Source organism: Mastomys coucha, unplaced genomic scaffold (genome assembly GCF_008632895.1).
Source record: "Mastomys coucha isolate ucsf_1 unplaced genomic scaffold, UCSF_Mcou_1 pScaffold4, whole genome shotgun sequence".
NCBI lineage: Eukaryota > Metazoa > Chordata > Mammalia > Rodentia > Muridae > Mastomys > Mastomys coucha.
The window spans coordinates 55,448,218-55,468,160 of record NW_022196910.1 but is presented as its reverse complement, the minus strand read 5'-3'; the positions used below and the strand labels follow the sequence as shown (position 1 = coordinate 55,468,160).

Below are 19,943 nucleotides of genomic sequence, written 5' to 3'. Positions count from 1 at the left end.
AAAAAAAAAAAAAAGAGAAATTGATAAATTAAAAAAAAGAAAGAAACATTAGGTCGAATGTTCTGCAAGTGACCCCATGACTGCACCGTCTTCCTTGTCTCCCATCTGTCCCCAGCCCCGAGCTTACCCACTGTCAAGGGAGCCATATCCCTGGGTCATTTCCCGAACCACCGTGGTGTTCTTCCAGAACAGCAGCTCCACAAACGCTTTCTGGTTCACTGCAGCCAAAGCAAAGAACTTTCCAAGGATGTATTTGGCAAAAGTCACTAGCTCCTGTAGAAAACAAAAGCTACATGGCACCTCAGCTCAAATAAATCCAGACCTGCCTCTTCCTTGCTGGGCCACGGCGTCTCCTGTATCCTCCATGCAGCTCCTTCCACCTGCCTGCTGACCCTCCACTGAGCCCTCACCTCTGACCTAGTGCCTTATCCTTCCTTTCTCTTAAGAATCACCCACAGAGGCTGGAGAGACGGCTCAGCAGGTAAGAGCACTGACTGCTCTTCCAGAGGTTCTGAGTTCAATCCCCAGCAACCACATGGTGGCTCACAACCATCTATAATGGGATCTGATGCCCTCTTCTCGTGTGTCTGAAGACAGCTAAGGTGCACTCATATACATAAATAATTAAAAAAAAAGAGAGAAAAAAAATCACCCATAGCCCACTGTGCACCCTCCTTAGCAGCCCCTGACTCCCACTGTACACGCTCCTTGGCAGTCCTTTACTTTGTAGGCTGCAGCAGCTGGGTCACTAAGCAGCTGATTGAAGAGGCAGAACAGGGAGAGCTGGAAAAGCAGAGCTTCCATCCCCAGGTCATGGGCCAGCCGGTGCAGCATCTTGGCGATGCAGTGGTTGGTGTGAGCGTTGTTCTGCCGGTAGCTCCGCAGGAGAAGCGCATAGGCCCTCACGATGGTTGAGGATGCGAAGCTGCAACAAAACAAGGAGGGAAATTATTCAGCACTGGTCAGAAACTACTCATCCTCACAGGGGCCTGGTCAGTCCTCTCAGCCTGTACCGTTTCAGGTAGTCCAAAAAGTTAAACTCCTTCTCTGACACCTGGACCACCTGTAATTCCTCTTCCTCCTCTTCTTCCTCTTCCTCCTCTGCATCTCCTTCTACCGACTCCTGCTGCCCTGTACAAAGAGTGAGGATTGCTGGGTTTCTGCTGTGCTGGTGTGGAGCACAGCTGGGAAGAGAGATGGGAGACAATGGAGACTCACGGGGAAGGGGCGCAGAGAGGATTTGTTTGAGCAACTGCATTTCTTCCCCTGGGGAAATGACTGGAGGGCCAAACACGTTCCCTTCAGGCCACACCTCCCTGCAGACAAACAAAAAAGGCTTTCATCACAGGAAACTGGAACTGCACTTAGGGCCAGAAGAAAAGGCAGTTCCTTTGCCAACTGAAGAGTGAGTGTAAACTGCTACTTCAGAGTTGAAACAAGCCAGGGAGGTTTTTTCTCACAAGGCATACTGCTTTTGCAGAAGACCAGGCTCAATCTCATCACCCACATGGCAGCTCACAGCTGCCGGGAACCCCAGTTCCAAAGGATCTGAAGTCCTCTTGTGGCCTCCACAGGCAAACAGGAGCACATGTGATGCATATACATATATACATATGCAGGCAAAATGCTCCTACACAGAAAGTCTTACCTACATCTATACATAGAAGTAAAAATAACCCTCAAGTGAGGACTGCCATATCCTGTAGGCAGACACATGGTATCCCTACGCAGAATAGAATAGACACTGAAAGGTCATTTTTCAACACGTGACGCATGGTTAACTTTGGCTGGTAGAAACTCTTCTCTTCTGAACTCTGAGAACCTTGGAGTCCAGCAAAGGCCTCCCTGTTCCCCAGCTCAGGAGGGTTGGTACACAGGATCCTTACCGGGCAGACCGCAGGAGGGCCAGGGCTTGCGAGGCCTGGCCAGCTGTAAGGCAGTCTTGGATCCTCACCATGGCTTCTACTCGCTGCTCCTCCACTGGCACCTCTGAGGCTGCATCAAAGGGAACGATGGGGTCCACACTGAGCTCAGGGTCCTACAGACAGACATGGCCATGGGAGCAGGCTGGGAGGAAACCCGGACTGTCTCCAAGAATACTGTCCTAAAAAGGGTACAGTTCTCTAACCACCTACCTGGGCACACAACAGCAGCTGCTCTGCCAGGGCTGGCCACATGGCCTCCAGTTCCCCAGGACTGTGTGAGAAAGCAACATCCTGGTCCTGAACTTTCTTCTTCTTTTTCCTCTTTTTCCTTTTGTTCTGTGGGGAGAGCGCTGTATGGTAGAGGCAGCAGAGCCACAAAGTGTCTCTGTCCTGCAGTGTTAGTACAGAGTAGGTATAGGAGGATGGAGAGCACCATGGGGTGAAGAGGGGACAGAAGAGGACAGGGAGCAGCCGTGAGGTAGAAAGGAGGCAGGGGAGGACGGGGAGCAGCTGTGGGCACTGCATTTCCTTGTCCTCCAGGAGAAACAGGCAAGTCAAGGGAAGATGCCATTATGGTGGGTAAGAACTCTGATGCAGATGAACAGAAAATGTTAATTTCTTGGAGTAAGAGTTTGTCTTTGATGTGTTTAATTATGAAGTCCTTGAATCAAACATCATCCTCAGGAATTCCCCATAGATCTGTCCTTCCTATTTGCCTTTTCTGGGGTGGGATGGGGTTGACACAAGTAGCCTTGGTTATCCTGAAACTCACTAAGTAGACCAGACGGCCCTCAAATTAAAGAGATCCTCCTGCCTCTGCCCTCCGAGTGCTAGGATTAAGGTCGTGCTCCATCACACCCAGCTAACAGCAAGTGCTTTTAACCACTGAGCCACATCTCTACCTCAGTTCTGACACAATTTTAAACTACAGCAACCTTAAATATAGGAAGGTCCTGGCATTAAAAAAACAAAACAAACAAAAAAACCTTATTTATTATTTTGTGTGTGCGCACGCACATGTGTGTCTGTGTGTGTGTGTGTGTGTGTGTATGTGCGCGCACGTGAGAGAGACAGACAGACAGACAGACAGACAGACAGACAGACAGACAGAGGACAACTTGGGAAATTGGTTTTCTCCTTAAGTGAATCCTGGGGGGCTCAGGTCACCAGGCTCAGAAGTAAATGCCTTCCCCTACTGAGCTATCTTGCTAGCCCCATACCAAAAACAAACATGGTTTTGCAAAGCAAAATAGGTATCTCTAAGATAGAAATTCCTTGGAGTATTTTTGTTTTGTTTTGTTTGTTTGAGACAAGGTTTCTCTGTGTAGCCCTGGCTGTCCTAGAACTCACTCTGTAGACCAGGCTGGCCACGAACTCAGAAATCTGCCTGCCTCTGCCTCCCAAGTGCTGGGATTAAAGGCATGCACCACCACTGCCTGGCTTGTTTTGTTTTTAAAAGATTTATTTCATTATTGTATGTGAGCGCCCTATCTGGATGTGTGCCTGGGTACCAGAAGAGGGCAACAGATCCCATTACAGATGGTTGTGAATCACCATGTGGTTGCTGGGATTTGAACTTAGGATTTCTAGAAGTACAGCCTGTGCTCTTAACCACTGAGCCATCTCTCCAACCCTCCATGAAGGTTTTCCTTGGCTTTTGTCTTTTCATCTACTTCCATGTTTTGAACACAATATCAGTTTGCTGACCTGGAGGCTGACATGTGTGGCTCGAGTGTATTCTAATAATAATAACTGATACAGGACTAGCCTGACCTACTTACTTTGTTTGTGTCTATAGTGTGTGTGAGCCTGTGTGTGTATGTGTGTGCACACGTGCGCACGTGTATACCTGTACATATAAACTTGTGGCAAAGTTGGCATGCCTTCTACCTTCCCTTTTGAGATAGATGAAAAGTAAACCCAATGGGCAATTCCATGCTGGCAATGCCACAAACCTCTGTCCTTCACCCTCCCCTAAAGCTGTTCCCACACCCTGGGACTGCCCTGTACCTGCACTATCAGGTTCCCACGGCTCCGGCAAAAGCGCTCCAACATTTTGAGGAACAGGTGGGTGGTTTCCACCAGATCACGAAGGAATGAGCGTGGATGGTATCTCTCATCAAACTTTCGAAAGAGCGCCAGGAATAGTTCTCGGTACTCCATCATATAGAAAATATTGTCTGGGTGTGGGAACAAGGAAGGAATGAGAGGGTTTGGGAAAGGAGAGATGACGTCAGGACCTGGAAGAATGAGCCCCTAAGCAAGAAATGGGAACGCGGGATCAGAGCCCAGGCTGGGGCCTCACTTTTGATGATGCGACTGCTCTCTCTAACAGTCTCATCTGGGCACGCGTCCATCTCGTTCACCGTGGCAAGCAGCTCCTGGTAGGCCTTCAGGGCCAGGTGCATCCTGCCAAAGTGGAAGGCAAGGGTAAAAACAGAGGGGAGGCAACTGAAAGCTCTGTCAAACGTCAATGTCAACACCTCGCCTCTGTTAGCTCCAAAATGAGAAGAACCCCAGCAGTCCCCACATCCCTGCCTGACCACCTCAAGCTTGAATAAGGAAAATAGTTATTTTTATTTTTTTGGTTTTTTGAGACAGGGTTTCTCTGAGTAGCCCTGGCTGTCCTGGAACTCACTCTGCAGACCAGGCTGGCCTCGAACTCAGAAATCTGCCTGCCTCTGCCTCCCAAGTGCTGGGATTAAAGGCGTGTGCCACCACCGCCTGGCAGGAAAACATTACCATCCAAGATTCTGGTATTCAGACTTGGCCAAGGTAACCCCTATGGCCCCCAACAGCCGCCCCCCCTCACCTGCGTGCCCAGGAGGCGGCCTCCTTGCGGTCCGTTAGCATCATCTCATAGTAGTTGGTGAGGTTCTGCTCCACAAAGTGAAAAGTACGGACACTGAGGGTCTCAGAAACAAAGCCAGGGCGGAAGGCAGCAGCTCGGTTGAAGGCCATGAAGAAAGCCATAGCCCACATGTAGTATGTCTCGTCGTGCTGCTGAGCTCTCTCACGAAGCAGGTGATCCTAAGAAGAGACCACCATGGCCTCAGGGTGGCTAGCTCCCTGCCAGCCTTTGTGCCTGTGATAAGGGCTCAGGCCCTGGATGCTAACATAGTTCCCAGTCTCCTCCAGCTCTCCTCAGGGCTGTTCACATTCCCCTCCTCTTTCTCTGGGGAAATTGTTCCAGAGTCTTTCTTATTAAAAAAAAAAAAAAAGATTCATTTTATTTTTAATTAACATACATGTCTCTGTGTGGGACTGCACACACGGTATGGATGTCCCTGGAGGCCAGAGCAGGGAATCAGAGCATCTTTGAGCGAACTGACTTGGGCGCTGGAATCAAACTTTGTAGGAAGTGTTCTTAACTGCCACACTATCTCCTCAGTCCCACCTACAACTTTTATTTTTAATTTTGCTAATAACCTACTCCTTAGAATCTTCCTTCTGTCCGGGTCCCACTCCCTGTGGAGTCCCTATTCCAAGGTCAGCTTTCCTTGGGCTCCTTGGCAGGTTGCCCTTCACTAGCCACATTGTTGCTCTGGCTAGTATCACTCTGCTCCACCCCTAACTGCCTAGATGTCCTTCCTGGGCTCTCACCTTGACGGCACTCATGAGCGGGTTGTAGCAATTCTCCAGGAACTCGGAGCAGAAGTCTCTGAGGAAGAGCCTCACATTCAGGACAGAGCGGCGATAGATGGACAGCTCCTGGGCAGCCTGGCGACGCTTAGGCACCCTCCTGGGCTGCTTTCCCAGATCTGAGCTATAGTTCTGGAGCTGAGAGTGTATGCACTGAGGCATTAGAGGAAGTCCTGGCTACCCCCAGGCCTTGCAGTTCTGTCTATAGCCATTTTTCTTAGAAAAGATGCCTAGGAGGATGTTTGCCTCGGGTAGTGGCAAGGCCACCAGTAGACATGATATGGTCAATACATGTGTTCTCACACACGTTCTAAGCCAGAAACACAATAGCTCTTAACTCCAGAGAGGGCCACCCTCTCAGGTCCTGTGACTCCCAAGTTTCTGCCACATACAGATGCATACTCACGTTGTGAAGGCCTTTGTGAAAGACGACATCCCTCTCCCCAATAGACTTCAACCCCTGTACAATGTAGGATCCCCCAAAACGAGAGTGCCTTCAAGTAAAGGAAAAAAAGGGTTCCAAAATGACTCCTCAATTCTCTCCAAGTATCAGACCATTCTCTTTCATAGCACCTCTGTGAGAGTTAGCTTTAAAATATTACCCTGCCTCGGACTGGTCTCAGTGCTTGGTGTTTCCTGCTGCGAGTCAGATCACAGCAGAGCAGCCTGCCACCCACCTGTTTCCGCGCTGGAGGGCCCGAGCTCTCTTCTCTGCCATCTCCCGTTGGCGCAGCACCTCCAATTCTGCCACATCTGTGCTTCGCTCCTGAGCCAAGCGTCCCTGCCCTACCCCGGCTAGCTGCTCAGGGTTCTGAGTTTGGAACAAAGAGGGAAGGGTCAGCCAGGACAGTCATCTTTTAGCCTTAATTCACCCCTACTTGGAAGGAAACCACAAACATTGAGAGCTGTTGATGGGCCTTGGATGGGAGACACAGCCAGGGCACTCATCACCTGCCCTCCTCAGGAATCCCCCATCACCGCCAGGGCTCCTCTCCTCAGGCCATGCAGCAGAAGCACATGGAGGGGACTGGGAGACTAGTGTAAGGTCTCACCTGGTCTCGGAACATGAGGGAGACAATCTCCAGCACATGGAGGCTCCACTGCTGCTCGGCGGAGGAGCTGGACAGGAAGAGGAGCAGGTCGTCCATGCCACTGAGGTGAATCGCCCAGAGGAGCCGGTCATGGACACTGGCATCATCGTCGATCCTCTGAGCAGGGAGGAGGAGGGAGGACACACTCAGCTGCACTCAGGAGAGCTTCCAGAGTCCCCAAGTCACTCCGTAGCTAAGGCTACTCCCCAGACTCGTAGAAGAAAAGCCTAGGAGAGGGGAGTTCACCCTAACCAGTGCCAAGAACTCGGATATGCCCCAAACCCTCTTCACCTTCTCCTGCTCAAGATTGGCTGGGACATGGAGAATATTTCTGACCAGCAGGAGGATCCGTTCGATCAGCAAGTTGTCTTCTTCTTGTCGATCTTCCCAGCCCTGGGCAAAAGGAGAAAAGACTGGCTGTAAGACTGAGCCCTGAATTGGGACTAAAAAGAAGGAAAGGGTTTAGAGAGATGGCTCAGTGGTTAACAATGCTCTCAACATAATCGTGATGACTGGAGTTCAGACCCCAACAAGCCAGGAGTCAAGAAAAACACCTGTCATTTGTTTATGGCTTCTATGTACACACGTACACACAGATGACACAGACATACACACACATTTAGATAAATTTCTAAAAATAAAAAATAGAAATAAAAGCAGGCAGGTGGCACAATTCTTTTATTCCATGCTCTCAGGAGGTAGAAGCAATGGGACCATCTCTTAGTTCCAGGCTAGCCTGGGCTACAAAGTGAGTGTCTCAAAAAAATTAAGCAAAAATAAGAGTGAGCCAAGTCTGGTGGTACAGGCCTGTAACCCCAGCTTCTCAGGAGACTGAGGCAGAAGGACTACAACTTCAAGGCCTGCCTAGACTAGAGTTCAAGGTCATTCTGGCAAGGCAGTGAGGCTCTGCCTTAAAAACAAACAACTCCAATAACCAAAGCTAGACAGGCTTCGGTGGTAGAGCACTTTACTTGTTTAGCTTGTATCAGAGTCTGGATTCAATCCCCAGTACAATGCGGTGGGGCCAGGGACATGGATGAGACACAACACCACTCCGAGTATGGTAGTGTGGCTATACTCCCAGAACTCCATAGGAAGAGGCAGAAGAAACATGAGTTCAAGACCATCTTCAGCTACACAGTGAACTTAAGTGTAAAGCTAGCTTGGGCTACATGAGACTTAATCTCAAAAAAGAGGGGCTGGAGAAGAACACTTATTGCTCTTGCAGAGACCCCGTGTTCGGTTCCCAGCAAGTACATGGGAGTTCAGAATCATCCATAAGTAGTTCTAGGGACTCCAACAACTCTTCTGACCTCTGAGGGTACCTGACCCACAGGGTGGACATACATGTATGTAAGGAAAACACACATATGTATAAAATGATTTAACTAAAAAAAAAGGAGAAACTAAGGAAGCAAAGAAAGGAGAAAGCTGGGGTGGGGTCAAGCAGTCCCACGGTGGCTAGAAACTTCAGAGTAGGCTACCATTTCCCTAAGGGCCGAGGACTTTTCCAGGCAGTGCCTTCCTCGGCCCAGGGGAGGCGGAAGTACTGACTGGCCCGTGGGATGTGTGTAATGCAGACGCACTCACCAGCTGCAGCAGCTCATATAAGGTCTCACTGAGGACTCCAAATGCCTTCTCACTGGCAAAGGCCTGTGGGACAGGGGACAGTCCATTTGTGGTGCCTACCTCCTCTTTCCTTCCTCTCCAGACACTCACCCAGTACCTCTGGAGAGAGGCTTCTCACCTCTTTGTAGGTCTGGAGGTAGGTTAGAACCTGCAGAAAATGGTGTCGTACACTGGGGTCCTTAGGCACACTGCCAAAACAGAGCAAGGCTGGCTGAGTCAAATTTACCATCAGCCTGGGGAGACAACAAAGAAGCGGTGGTTAGGATTCCTCTCCCACACAGACGCCGCCACACGTGCAAGAGTCAAAAGGCTGAGGAGTGAACCTGATCACAGCATCGAAGAGAGCCTTGTCCTGGCGGTGCTGCGTGAGGATGGGCAGGAGGTCGCTCTGCAGGATCTGTGCGGCTCCCAGCTGCTGCCGCACATCTCGGGTCTCATCCTCGTGCCTCAGGTATCGGATCAAATCCTTCACACTCTCTTTAGAGAGGATAAAAGACTTACCCAGAACCCAGAGGGAGTTCCCGGGCCCATGCTGTTTGTGCCCACAGCCAGGGGAATACACCAGCCCTCTGTTTGGTGAGGTTTCTCACCCAGGCAATCGGGCTCCTTGTGGTAAGTGCCTCCTTCCAAGTATCCAAGGGCACTACATGTGGCTAGAAGTTCACAGTTCATTATGTATAAGTCCATACACCAGAGGCCCAGCCAGCAGAATGGGATGGCAGTGGAGATGGCAGATGGAGACGGCGAGGCCTGTGGGACTAGGTTATAGGGATGTCCGTGGTAAGGACGATGAACAAGCTGGGGCTCAGGAATATTCTGGCCAGGACCCTTAACGGCTTTGCTTTTGTCAGACCTAAAAGTGCTGCTCCCAGGCCCAGAGAAAACATTTTTTTTAAAAAAAACTAATCAACTGTGGTACACAGGAATCAAACCCAGGGAGGTTCCTGTGCATGGTGGGCACATGCTCTACCACTGAGCTGCATCTGGAAGCTTTCCCCAGGGAAAGGTTTTTGTTAATGCTTCTTTCTAGCTGACCAGAAACCAAAGAAACTCCAGTTTATGAAAAGGCCTGGCCCATATACAGCCAGATTCTGAAACCAGAGAAACATGTTTTAGAGTTAAGACAGCCCAGTAGGAAAACGGGAATCAATGCCAAGATGTTCACCTCAGAGACCTCTGTAGCCTTGGGAGGGGTTAGACTGAACCCTCCATCTTCTCCAGCTTACTCATACAGCCCTAGTCCCAATAGACCACAGGAGTTAGGAATCCTGGCTTTGGGCTGGCGAGCTAGCTCAGCAGTAACGAAGCTTGCCACCGAGGCTGATAACCCGAGTACCACAGAACCCACTCAGGAGATGGAGAACTGACTCCAGCAAGTTGTTCTGCCTGCACATGTCCCCCTCCCTCCAAAAGAAAAGCAAAAACTGCTAGTCCCAGACACACAGTGACTATATAGAAGGTTTGTAAATGTATGAGCTGGAGGCCTAGGTGTGCTTGTCTCTCTCCTTCCCCTCTGCCCCCCCCCCGTGTGTGTGTGTGTGTGTGTGTGTGTGTGAGAGAGAGAGAGAGAGAGAGAGAGAGAGAGAGAGAGAGAGAGAGAGAGAGAGAGACGGCCAGAGGTCAATCTCAGATATCACTTCTCAGGCACCACCACCTCATTTCAAAACAATAGCTCTCACTGGGACTTGGGGGTGGTGGTGGTGGGAAGCCGGGGAGGTGGGTGTGGGGAGGCTTGCTGATCAGTGAGCCCTAGGGATCTTGCTGTCTCTACCTCCTCAGCAATGGAATTACAAGCACAAGCCACAAGCTTGGTTCTTCATGAGTGCTGGGGCTTGAGCCCTCAGCACTGATTCCCATTTTTCCTACTGGGCTGTCTCAGCAAATGAGCCGTCACCTCAGACCTCGATGTATGACTTGACACCCACCCCCCAGGATCTTCGAGGCTTCTGAGGCACTAACATTTGTAAAGAAAGTTCTTTCCCTGTCATCCAGTAATTTCAGTCGGAGTCAACTTTGACAGAACGTGAAGTAAAGGCAGTAAGCAGGAGAAATAAACTCCCTGCCTCTGCCCCAGGGGCGGCAGCTTCTGGAGCACTTCCCCAATTATCCAGATTCCTACACCCTCAGCAGATGGCACAAACACAGAATCCTGAGTGACTGGAACCTGACATTAATACCCCCCCCAACACATTCCCCCCCCCTGCATCTTTACCCACTCCTGTGGAAGATCAGGAATATTCATCAATCTTGTCCTCTAGACATCTTCAGCTGCACCTCGTTCTGCATTGGAAGCATTCTCTCCACCCCTACGGGAAACGGACAATGCACCGGTTGAGGCTATCTCCCTGCGCTCGTTTTATTTACATAACTGGTCTACTTCTTCACATTCCCCGTTCTCCTACTACCCTGACACCACCCCCACTACCAACCCACTTCCGAGGCGCAAAACCCAGCAAGCAATATGAGGAGTGTACTGGCTGGTTTTGTGGGTCAACTTGACATAAGCTGGAGTTATCACAGAGAAAGGAGCCTCTCTTGAAGAAATGCCTCCATGAGATCCAGCTATAAGGCATTTTCTCAATTACTGGTCAAGGGTATGGGAAGGCATTGTGGGTGATGACATCCCTGGGCTGGTAGTCTTGGGTTCTATAAGAAAGCGAGCTGAGCAAGCCAGGGGAAACAAGCCAGTAAGTAACATCCCTCCATGGCCTCTGCATCAGCTCCTGCTTCCTGACCTCCTTTGGTGATGAATAGCAACGTGGAAGTGTAAGCTGAATAAACCCTTTCCTTCCCAATTTGCTTCTTGGTCATGATGTTTTGTGCAGGAATAGAAACCCTGACTAAGACAAGGAACCAGTGAAACACTTACTGAATGACAGGACTGGAAGGAGCCTTTTCTTTTGGCCCATTCTCAGAGACCTGGTCTCTGGTGAGGTAGCAGTCTGACTCTGCTCAAAGACACTCAGCTTTTCCAGGGAGAGCACTGTGTACTATGTGTGTGCTTATGTGTGTATATGTATGTATAGAGACACTCAGCTTTTCCAGGGAGAGCACTGTGTACTATGTGTATGCTTATGTGTGTATATGTATGTATAGAGACACTCAGCTTTTCCAGGGAGAGCACTGTGTACTATGTGTGTGCTTATGTGTGTATATGTATGTATAAAGACACTCAGCTTTTCCAGGGAGAGCACTGGTGTACTATGCATATGCTTATGTGTGTATATGTATGTATAGATATGTGCACGCCCACACACATTCATAACAGAACAAAGGCCTTTCCTGTTTATCTTTTCCAAGGGCAAGCCTAAGAAACTGGTCAAAAAAAGATGAAAGAGCTGTCTCAACTGAAGAGCGCTTTCAACACCCAGTGTTTGCACCATCACACAAAAAGATTAAACAGAAACTCTTTTTATTTATGTTTTCCCCCACTTTGGGGCAAAGTTATTCTATGTACTCCTGACTGTCGTAGAAACCAGTATGTAGACCAGGCTAGCCTCAAATTCACAAAGATCCTCCTGCTGTGATAAAAGTTGTGTTTCACCATGCCTGGGTCTGCTTTTAATCATGTGTTACCATGAAGGGCTGGAATTCCTACTGAAAGCTCCTTTCCCCCAGTTCCAGGGAGTGGCTGTCAGGCTGTGGGGCTCCTGACCACAGACTCTGACCTACTTTTTCCTTTACACTGCCTCCCTCCATTCAAAACAGCTGCGAGGGATTAGGAATGGAAGTCCTGGCTCTCTTATATAACCTCTTGCCTGCCCTGATCTGCCAGAATTGTTTCTTCTCTTTCTCCTCTACCAAATGTCTTGACAGCAACAGATTAAGAGGAGGCTAGATAAATAGCGCAGTAGATAAGAATGTTTTCTAGCCGGGCGGTGGTGGCGCATGCCTTTAATCCCAGCACTTGGGAGGCAGAGGCAGGTGGATTTCTGAGTTCGAGGCCAGCCTGGTCTACAGAGCGAGAGAGCCTTGGACAGCCAAGGCTACACAGAGAAACCCTGTCTCGAAAAACCAAAAAAAAAAAAAAAAAAAAAAAAAAAAAAAAAAAAAAAAAAAAAAGAATGTTTTCTACAGAAGCTAAAAGACCTGAGTTCAGATCCCAAGGATGCACACAAAAGGCAAGACAGCCATAGTGGCCGTCTGTAAGGGCCAGCTATGCCTGGAATAAGCCACACAGCAGGGTAGATAAGAAAGGCTCTGCCTCAGACTGCAAAGTGGGGTGGATGGCAGGGACAGAAAAATTTAAGAGTTCACCCTCTTCTTTTCTTTCTTTGCTTTAGAATTTGGAGGCAAGAGCTTTTTATTTTTTATTTTTTTCGAGACAGGGTTTCTCTGTGTAGCTTTGGCTGTCCTGGAACTCACTCTGTAGACCAGGCTGGCCTCAAACTCAGAAATCCGCCTGCCTCTGCCTCCCACGTGCTGGGATTAGAGGCGTGCGCCACTACCGCCTGGCCATTTTGCTTTTCTTTTCATTCAGTATGTGTGGCCTCATCTCTCCTAGATAGCCAATGCTATGGGTACACAACCACATGGCTCAGATCCGTGGACTACTGGCTTTCTCTGGCTGTTAGGACCTTCACTTAGGAACAAGAAAGCATTCATGTCCTAACACATGAAGCTCCTCATGGTTCATTCCCTCCATCTTGGAGGCCTCCTCTGCTTCTATTATTTCCCAAAGTTCCAAGCCTATGTGACCTTCAAGATGCAGTCCACACACCATTCCTCCATGAGCTTTTCCCTGACCACTTGCAGGTCAGGACAGAAAGCCGGAGCAGTCTACACAAGTTATTCTCATTCCAACACCTGTGCTGTCTTACATTAGCATACCCAGGGAAATTCTTTCTCTACTAACCACTGCCTTATGTATTTTTGAATGCACTAAATCCAGTAGCTTTCATACAGGAGACACACAGTTAAAGCCTGCAGAATGCAACTGTATGTGAGGTCAGAAGATGATGTCTCAACACCCTCTACCAAGCCAGCCTCAGTTTACGCCTCTGGAAAAGGGGGCTGTGGCAGCCATGGAGAGGTCTGCTCAGACTTCTCCTCAAGAAAGTTTGTGCTGGGGCTGGAGAGATGGCTCCACAGTTAAGAGCACTGGCTGTTCTTCCGGAGGACCCAGGTTCGATTCCCAGTCACTACATGGCAGCTCACAGGAGATCAAGCATCTCCGCAGGCAACTGCACAAATACATGCATATACATGTAATTAAAAATAAAATCTTAAAAAGAACGGAAGAAAGTAAGTTTGTGCTGGGGATGTAGCTCAGTTGTAGGGTGTCATAAAGCTCTGAGTTTGATCCCAGTATCACAAAAATAAATCGGAAGGTAGATAGGTAAATACAGAAGAAAAAGAGACTGGGATACAGTTAACACCCAGAGTAAACAGTGATAAGAGTGAGAGCCAGGGAACTAGAATGTAGTGTCAGGGCTTGGTGTGGTAGGCCTTTGGTTCAATTCTCACTATGGGAAGAACCACACAGAATGGTAGAGGCCCCCTGGGCTACAGAAGATCCTTTACCGGTTAAAAACAAAAAACTCCACCCAGGCCCACGATACAGTCTTAATGATCTTCCGATGGTCACCTTTCAAGCTACATTTAAGTTGTGGACTTTGAAGACTGCTCAAATGACAGTTGTGACTTCTCGACCCAGAAGCCACCCCCTTCTCCTGTGCCATACAGGCTCCTACCTCATGGTGTTTACATTTTGTGTCATGACAGTCAAAGCAGATTGTTTAAAATGGCTGACTCCCTTGGGCTGGAGAGATGGCTCAGCGGTTAAGAGCACTGACTGCTCTTCCGAAGGTCCTGAGTTCAAATCCCAGCAACCACATGGTGGCTCACAACCACCTGTAATGAGATCTGATGCCCTCTTCTGGTGCCTGAAGACAGCTACAGTGTACTTATTTATAATAATAAATAAATCTTAAAATAATAATAATAATAATAAATAAAAATGGCTGACTCCCTTCATTAGCCTTAGAGTTTGTGCGGCACAGTTAATGATTCCCAGGGACTGGGGCTCAGGCAAGTGTTCTGAAGATGCTCCTGGGGCATGGGGATGGAGATGGGGGTAGAGTTCAGCTGGCTTACCAATGATGCAGGAATCCCTCGGTCCCACTCCCATTACTGCTTACACTGAGGGAAGTGGGGAGGGGGGCGACATCTGAAACCCCAACATGGGAGCTCCAGGGCAGGGGACCAGTTTGGGAAACTCAGGAAGTCTCTACCTTTAAGTAAGGCAGGGAATGGGAACTAGAACATACTGTTGGGGCTTGGTATGGTGGGCCTTTGGTTCAATTCTCACTATGGGAAGATAGAAGAGAGACATGTTTCTCAGGTGATTCTAATATAATTCAGGTGACAGCTGCACTTAAAATGTCAATTCCTGGGATGGAGACATGGCTCAGTGGTTAAGAGCACTGACTGCTCTTCAGAAGGTCCTGAGTTTAAACCCCAGCAACCACATGGTGGCTCACAACCATCCATAATGAGATCTGATGCCCTCTTCTGGTGTGTCTGAGGACAGCTACAGTGTACTTACATATAATAAAGAAATATATAAATCTTAAAAAAAAATATGCCAACTCCGAATCCTAGAGGTAATGCTGGGTGCTTAGTAATTGCTGTTCCCTAGACTGAAGTAGACAAGACTGGACAGTAAGCAAGGGAGGTTCAAGCTGCCAATGTGGAGGTATCAGGATGCACGCCAGTGAGCACAGAGAGGAAGAGCTGGGGAGGATTCCTGTCAGTGCAACTGCAGAAGTTCCATGTCTTCCACCAGTCCTCAAGGCCAGGAACTCTACTGTCATCTCTTGGCACTGAGCGCCATGCACGCTACATTATTAGCGTGCTCAGGAAACTTTATTTATTGGCACTGATAATAAACAAAGCTACAATACTTCAGGAACACAAAGAGGGGAGTGGCTAGTACTGGGGGAGGGCAGAGGTTAGAGAACATCTGTGAGTCTGAAGCTAGCATGGTCTACACAGGAAATCCCTGCCAAGCCATCTCTCTGTGTTCACATATCAATGTGCAGAATCCAGTTCTCTCCTTACACCACGCAGGCCCCTAGGGCTTCATTCAAATCCTAAGGCTGGCAATAAGCAACCCAACTGTTGAGGCTTCTTCTCGTCTGTGGGCTGACCAGCTTGGAGGGCTGGATAAACTGAATTACTGGATTTTAGGGCAACTGCACTTAAGTGACAAGAACTCTCCAGCAGAGGGAGTTCAGGTACCTTGAGGTAAGAATGAACGCGAAGCAAACACATCCTTTCCCTGAGGTTGGAAGTCAAACTGGATGAGAAAAAAGTCAGGGACGCAAGACACTCACCTGAGTAAGCAAAACCGTAAGCGAGCAAAATGGGGTTTCAAAGTAAATATAAAACCACGGGCTTCAGGGTTTTTTTTCCCCAAAAAACAAGGTTCTAGTGACAGCATCAAAGACAACGAACTGACACTCCAGGAAAAAAGCTTAACTAATGGCTGTTGTCCTAGCTGACATCCCCAGAGGTTGTGTCCTTCTTAGGCAAGAGGATTGAACCCAGCCTATGAAGACCCCAAAGCCTGTGAATCCCGACTCCTGACGACCTCCAGGCCACTGTGTCTTCGGGTCTGCACGGTAACTCCCGGGAGGCTTCTGCTCTGCTCTCGGAACTCGAAGATCCTGGCCTCACGGTCCCTTTCCTACCCCGAGCTCCGGGTGTGCAGAGACCCGCGAAAACACAACTGGTCCTCGGCGCGCTTGCCCGGGAGCAGGGTCTGAACGCGCGTGCGCGCCGGCCCTCCCCCCCCTCCCCCCGCCCTTAGACCGCGCGGCGGGAAGGTGGCCGCTCGCTGCCCCGCTGTCCCGCTGCTCGCCGCCCCGCCGTCTCATCGCCTCGGGGATGCCAGTTGTCGGCCCTGGGTCCTCCCGACACACTCACCCGCCCTCCGCGAGTCCTCTGAAGCCTCGCAGAGCCAGCAGCCCTGACGTACGGGGTCGCAGCCTTTCCCGCCACCCAGCTGGAAGCGACTAGTCTGAGCCTGCGCAGGCGGGGATGGGCGGGGCGAACGGGGCGGGACGGGGCGGGCAGAACCTTGGACTCCGAACGAGAGAGGCAAGATTGGATAAGAAAGGAAACCCAAAAGGATCTTTTTATGTGAATCGGGCTTCTGCGCTAAAGTAAAAACCAAAACGCTATGGGTTTTCTACTGAATTATAGTAAGAATCAAGATCGAATTAAGGGAGAATTTACAGACGATCTTCCCCTTCCAGTCAAGTGGACTATTCCAAAGTCTTAAATGGCTAGTTAGAAAAGATGTGTTTTATTTGGGAGGAAGTGGAGAGAGAGTTTGTTGTTTGGAATGGAGTTGAGGGTTGTCTGCCTTCTTATAGACATATGTTTTAAAGCTTGCATAGTATATACAGGAGGCACAGAATAGAAAGATCTGCAATAAATATTCCTTGTTCGGTCAGGGTCACCTGCGCCCCAGCTGAGACAATGGCTATCTTACCAACAAATACAAGATAGGGCTCAAAAAAAAAAAAAGTCATCTAATTAAGCATTTAGATAGAGGAGATCGATATCTGGGTCATGAGGGAGAATTAGCAGAAAGGGTATGTGGGAGAAAAGTGAAAACACATACAAAAATAAAAGACTGTGGAGCTAGTGATAAAAGTACAGAGATGCCATTTGCAAAGTTCAGTTGGCTCTAAATGAATCCCCCACCTTGCCCCTCCCTCACCTCCTGTAAATTTGCTTTGGACAGCAGATTTCCTGTTTTAGCCTCAGAGAGCAATTCTGAGCTTCAGTACTGTTTGTCCCGGGCTCTTAGGCAGGACCTTTTAAACTTGCCTAACCCCTGTTTCTGTTGGAAAGTCTGTGGTCTAAGGCTTCTGAATGAACACACATGCAGCCCAGCTGGTGGATATAGGCAGGCTTATGTGGCTTTACAGAACAACTCAAGGGGCTTGTTTAGGTTTTTCAGAGCTTCCACCCCAGTCTCTGGGACAAGCATCCCTGAGATCCGTAGGCTATCGTCTCCCCTTAACTCCCTCACTTAGGTACACTTTCGTGGTGATCTGAAAATAAAATCTTGGATTCCTCTCCCACCAGACCTCCCAACCCCTGAAATGCCTTCCTTCCTCCTCTCTGCCTGCTTTCTCAGAGGAATGACCCACCCCCCTCCTGTGACCCCTCAAAAATCAAGATGCATATACTTGACTGGAAGCAGGGTAAAGGCCAGAGACTTCAGGTCTTGGGTTCCCTGTGCTCCCCAAACTGGGGTGGGGAAGGACATACAGGCTGACACTTCTTTCCCCTTCCCTAGCTTCTGTGCCGCAAACTCAGACACGGCCGCACGCACCCACATTCATATGAACAGTCGTGCACACACGGCGAAGGTAGCTGGAGCGGGGAGGAAGGGAAGTTTGCACCAACCAGTCGTGAATGCAACTTGAAAGATTTCACACAGCAAAAGGAAAAAAATGAAAAACGTAAGTTAAAAAATAAAGAAGTACATGCCCCTCCCCACAGTCTCTTTCTTCATCCAAGGGCCGGCTTGGCCCTCCCTGAAACCCATTGGCTTTCTGCTTCTCTCTCCAACTGGAGCTTTTACAGGGCCTGAGTCTTCAGTTCAACAGGTTCCCCTGTGCCCTCTGGCTGTCCATTGGAGTCGCTGGGTCTGGCTCCCTTGAGGACAGACAGTCTCTCAGAAACGCTCTTGAGCCGGGGGAAGAGGAGGAAGTCATAGAGTAGACTGCCCAGGCCTCCTCCAATGAGTGGGCCCACCCAGTACACCTGTGGGAAGAGAGGAGGCATGCTCAGGCTTCCGGACTCCTCAGGAAAAGACAACAAACATACAGCTAGGCATTAGTGAAAGGAATGTAGCTTTTTGTTATTGCTGCTGTATTTGGAGTTCTTCAGGTGAAGCATGTGGGCTAATACCGAGTAGAACACTGGCCCTTCTGGTTGGTAGGTTGGTTTGAAAATTCTAGACTCAGTGGGGCTGGAGAGATGGCTCAAAGCATTTGCTGTCCTTGCATGGGGATGCAAGATCAATTCCCAGCATCCACATGGCACCTCACAACTATCTGTAACTCCAGTTTCCAGGGATCTAAATGTTCCATCTGGCCTCCAAGAGCACCAGGCAGGCACATAGTGCACAGACATACACACAAAACACCTATATGTGTTAAAAAATAAAATACAGCTTGGCATGGTGGTGCTCACCTTTAGTGACAGCAATAGTGAAACAAAAGCAAGAGGTTCTGTGGGAGTTCAAAGCAAGCCTGGTCTACACAGCAAGTTCTGGGCTGTCAAGGTTACATAGTGAGGACTGTCTCAAGACAGCAAAAGACCCAGAATAAAATAAAATAAAATAAAAATTAAATTGTTTAGAAAAATCTAGACACTGCTGTCTATATCCCAAAACCTGTCACTTTCTTCTGGGTCACTAACCATTTTATTTTCTTATTCCTCTGTCCTACCTCTACCCCCTTAGCATACATATATTCTATTTGTTGTCATTTTAAACTAGTTTATATATTTCTCAGAAAAAAATAAGTTGTGGCAAAATACCCTCTATAACATAAAATTTACCTTATTAAACATTGTTTATTATTACTTTGCTTAATATGGGGTTTCATTAGCTCAGGATGACCTCAGGCTGACTGTATAGTCAAAGATGACCTTGAACTCCTGATCCCTCTGGCCCTCCCAAGTGCTGGGATAAGTGGTATTCACCACTATCAGGCTGTACTCAGGAATGGGGAGTGAACTCAGCTTTGTGCGCCTTAGGCAAGGACAGTACCCACTAAACAACATGAGTTTGAGTTTGTTTGGTTGAGTTTGTTTGTTTGTTTGTTTGTTTGTTTGTTTTGAGACAGGGTTTCTCTTGTAGCCCTGGCTGTCTAGGGTGACTTTGAAATCCAAGATCCCCTGCCTCTGCCTCTGGAGTGCTTGAATAAAAAGCATGAGTCCTTTCATCCAGCTCTGCAAAACTGCTTGTGTTTGAGACACTCTGTAGCCCAAGCTGGTGTCACTGTGCACAGAGTCACTATGCAAGGCAGCATAGCCTCAAACTCAGGCAACGCTCCTGAGTTGTCCTAAATTCTATGTATGATTCCCACAAGCCGATGTGCCTGCTTACTAACGTTTTTAAGTGTTGAATGTATTCACATTGTTGTGTAGCTCATTCCCAGGATTTTTTAAGTTTGTAAAACTAAAGCTATATAGCCATCAAAGTGCCTGTCTGCCCTCCCCACCCCTCCAGCCCCTAACAACCTTCTCCTCTCTGGTCCTAGGGGTCTGTATTTTTTTCCCTTCCTTCTTTCTTCCTTTCTTTCCTCTTTCTCCACTTCTTCCTTTCTTCCACCTTTTCCTCTTTTTGGTGTCATGTAGCACAGGCTGGCCCTGAACTGCTATGTAGCCTAGGATGACCTTGGACCCCTAATCCTCCTACATCCACCACCTGAGTGCTGGAAATGTAGATTTGTACTATCACGTTGGCTTATTTAAATGAGTTTTAATATTTTTACCTCATGTAAGTAGAACTATGTAAGAGCTATCTTTTGATGACAGTTAATTTCACTTAGTATAATGTCCTAGAGGCTTATGCCATAGCATATCAGAACTTCTACTCTTTTTTTTTTTTTTTTTTTTTTTTTTT

General features: G+C 48.5%; 2 protein-coding genes across 6 annotated transcripts in view; both read right to left on the bottom strand.

Annotated features, from left to right (window-relative positions):
• Timeless (timeless circadian regulator) overlaps positions 1–16,328 on the bottom strand; it is a 20,995-nt gene extending 4,667 nt beyond the window's left edge. For 4 of the 5 annotated variants that reach the window (XM_031349614.1, XM_031349616.1, XM_031349618.1 and 1 more), the window contains exons 1-20: positions 16,217–16,328; positions 10,500–10,593; positions 8,878–9,045; positions 8,611–8,764; positions 8,406–8,520; positions 8,249–8,311; positions 6,950–7,051; positions 6,620–6,775; positions 6,245–6,378; positions 5,974–6,061; positions 5,529–5,705; positions 4,738–4,955; positions 4,231–4,334; positions 3,936–4,105; positions 2,136–2,261; positions 1,887–2,038; positions 1,219–1,316; positions 1,014–1,131; positions 724–925; positions 128–273 (exon numbers count right to left, since the gene is read on the bottom strand). In XM_031349614.1, the coding sequence (XP_031205474.1) occupies positions 128–273; positions 724–925; positions 1,014–1,131; positions 1,219–1,316; positions 1,887–2,038; positions 2,136–2,261; positions 3,936–4,105; positions 4,231–4,334; positions 4,738–4,955; positions 5,529–5,705; positions 5,974–6,061; positions 6,245–6,378; positions 6,620–6,775; positions 6,950–7,051; positions 8,249–8,311; positions 8,406–8,520; positions 8,611–8,764; positions 8,878–8,974 (2,420 nt within the window). In that variant the 5' untranslated portion in view covers positions 8,975–9,045; positions 10,500–10,593; positions 16,217–16,328. The remainder of the gene's footprint in view (positions 1–127; positions 274–723; positions 926–1,013; positions 1,132–1,218; positions 1,317–1,886; positions 2,039–2,135; positions 2,262–3,935; positions 4,106–4,230; positions 4,335–4,737; positions 4,956–5,528; positions 5,706–5,973; positions 6,062–6,244; positions 6,379–6,619; positions 6,776–6,949; positions 7,052–8,248; positions 8,312–8,405; positions 8,521–8,610; positions 8,765–8,877; positions 9,046–10,499; positions 10,594–16,216) is intronic. The other variant, XM_031349615.1, reaches the window with a different exon arrangement.
• A 251-nt stretch (positions 16,329–16,579) lies between these two features.
• The window catches only part of Mip (major intrinsic protein of lens fiber), a 7,357-nt gene continuing 3,993 nt past the window's right edge, over positions 16,580–19,943 (bottom strand). The window contains exon 4 of the mRNA XM_031349620.1: positions 16,580–18,073. Coding sequence (XP_031205480.1) covers positions 17,888–18,073 — 186 coding nt within the window. The 3' untranslated portion in view covers positions 16,580–17,887. The remainder of the gene's footprint in view (positions 18,074–19,943) is intronic.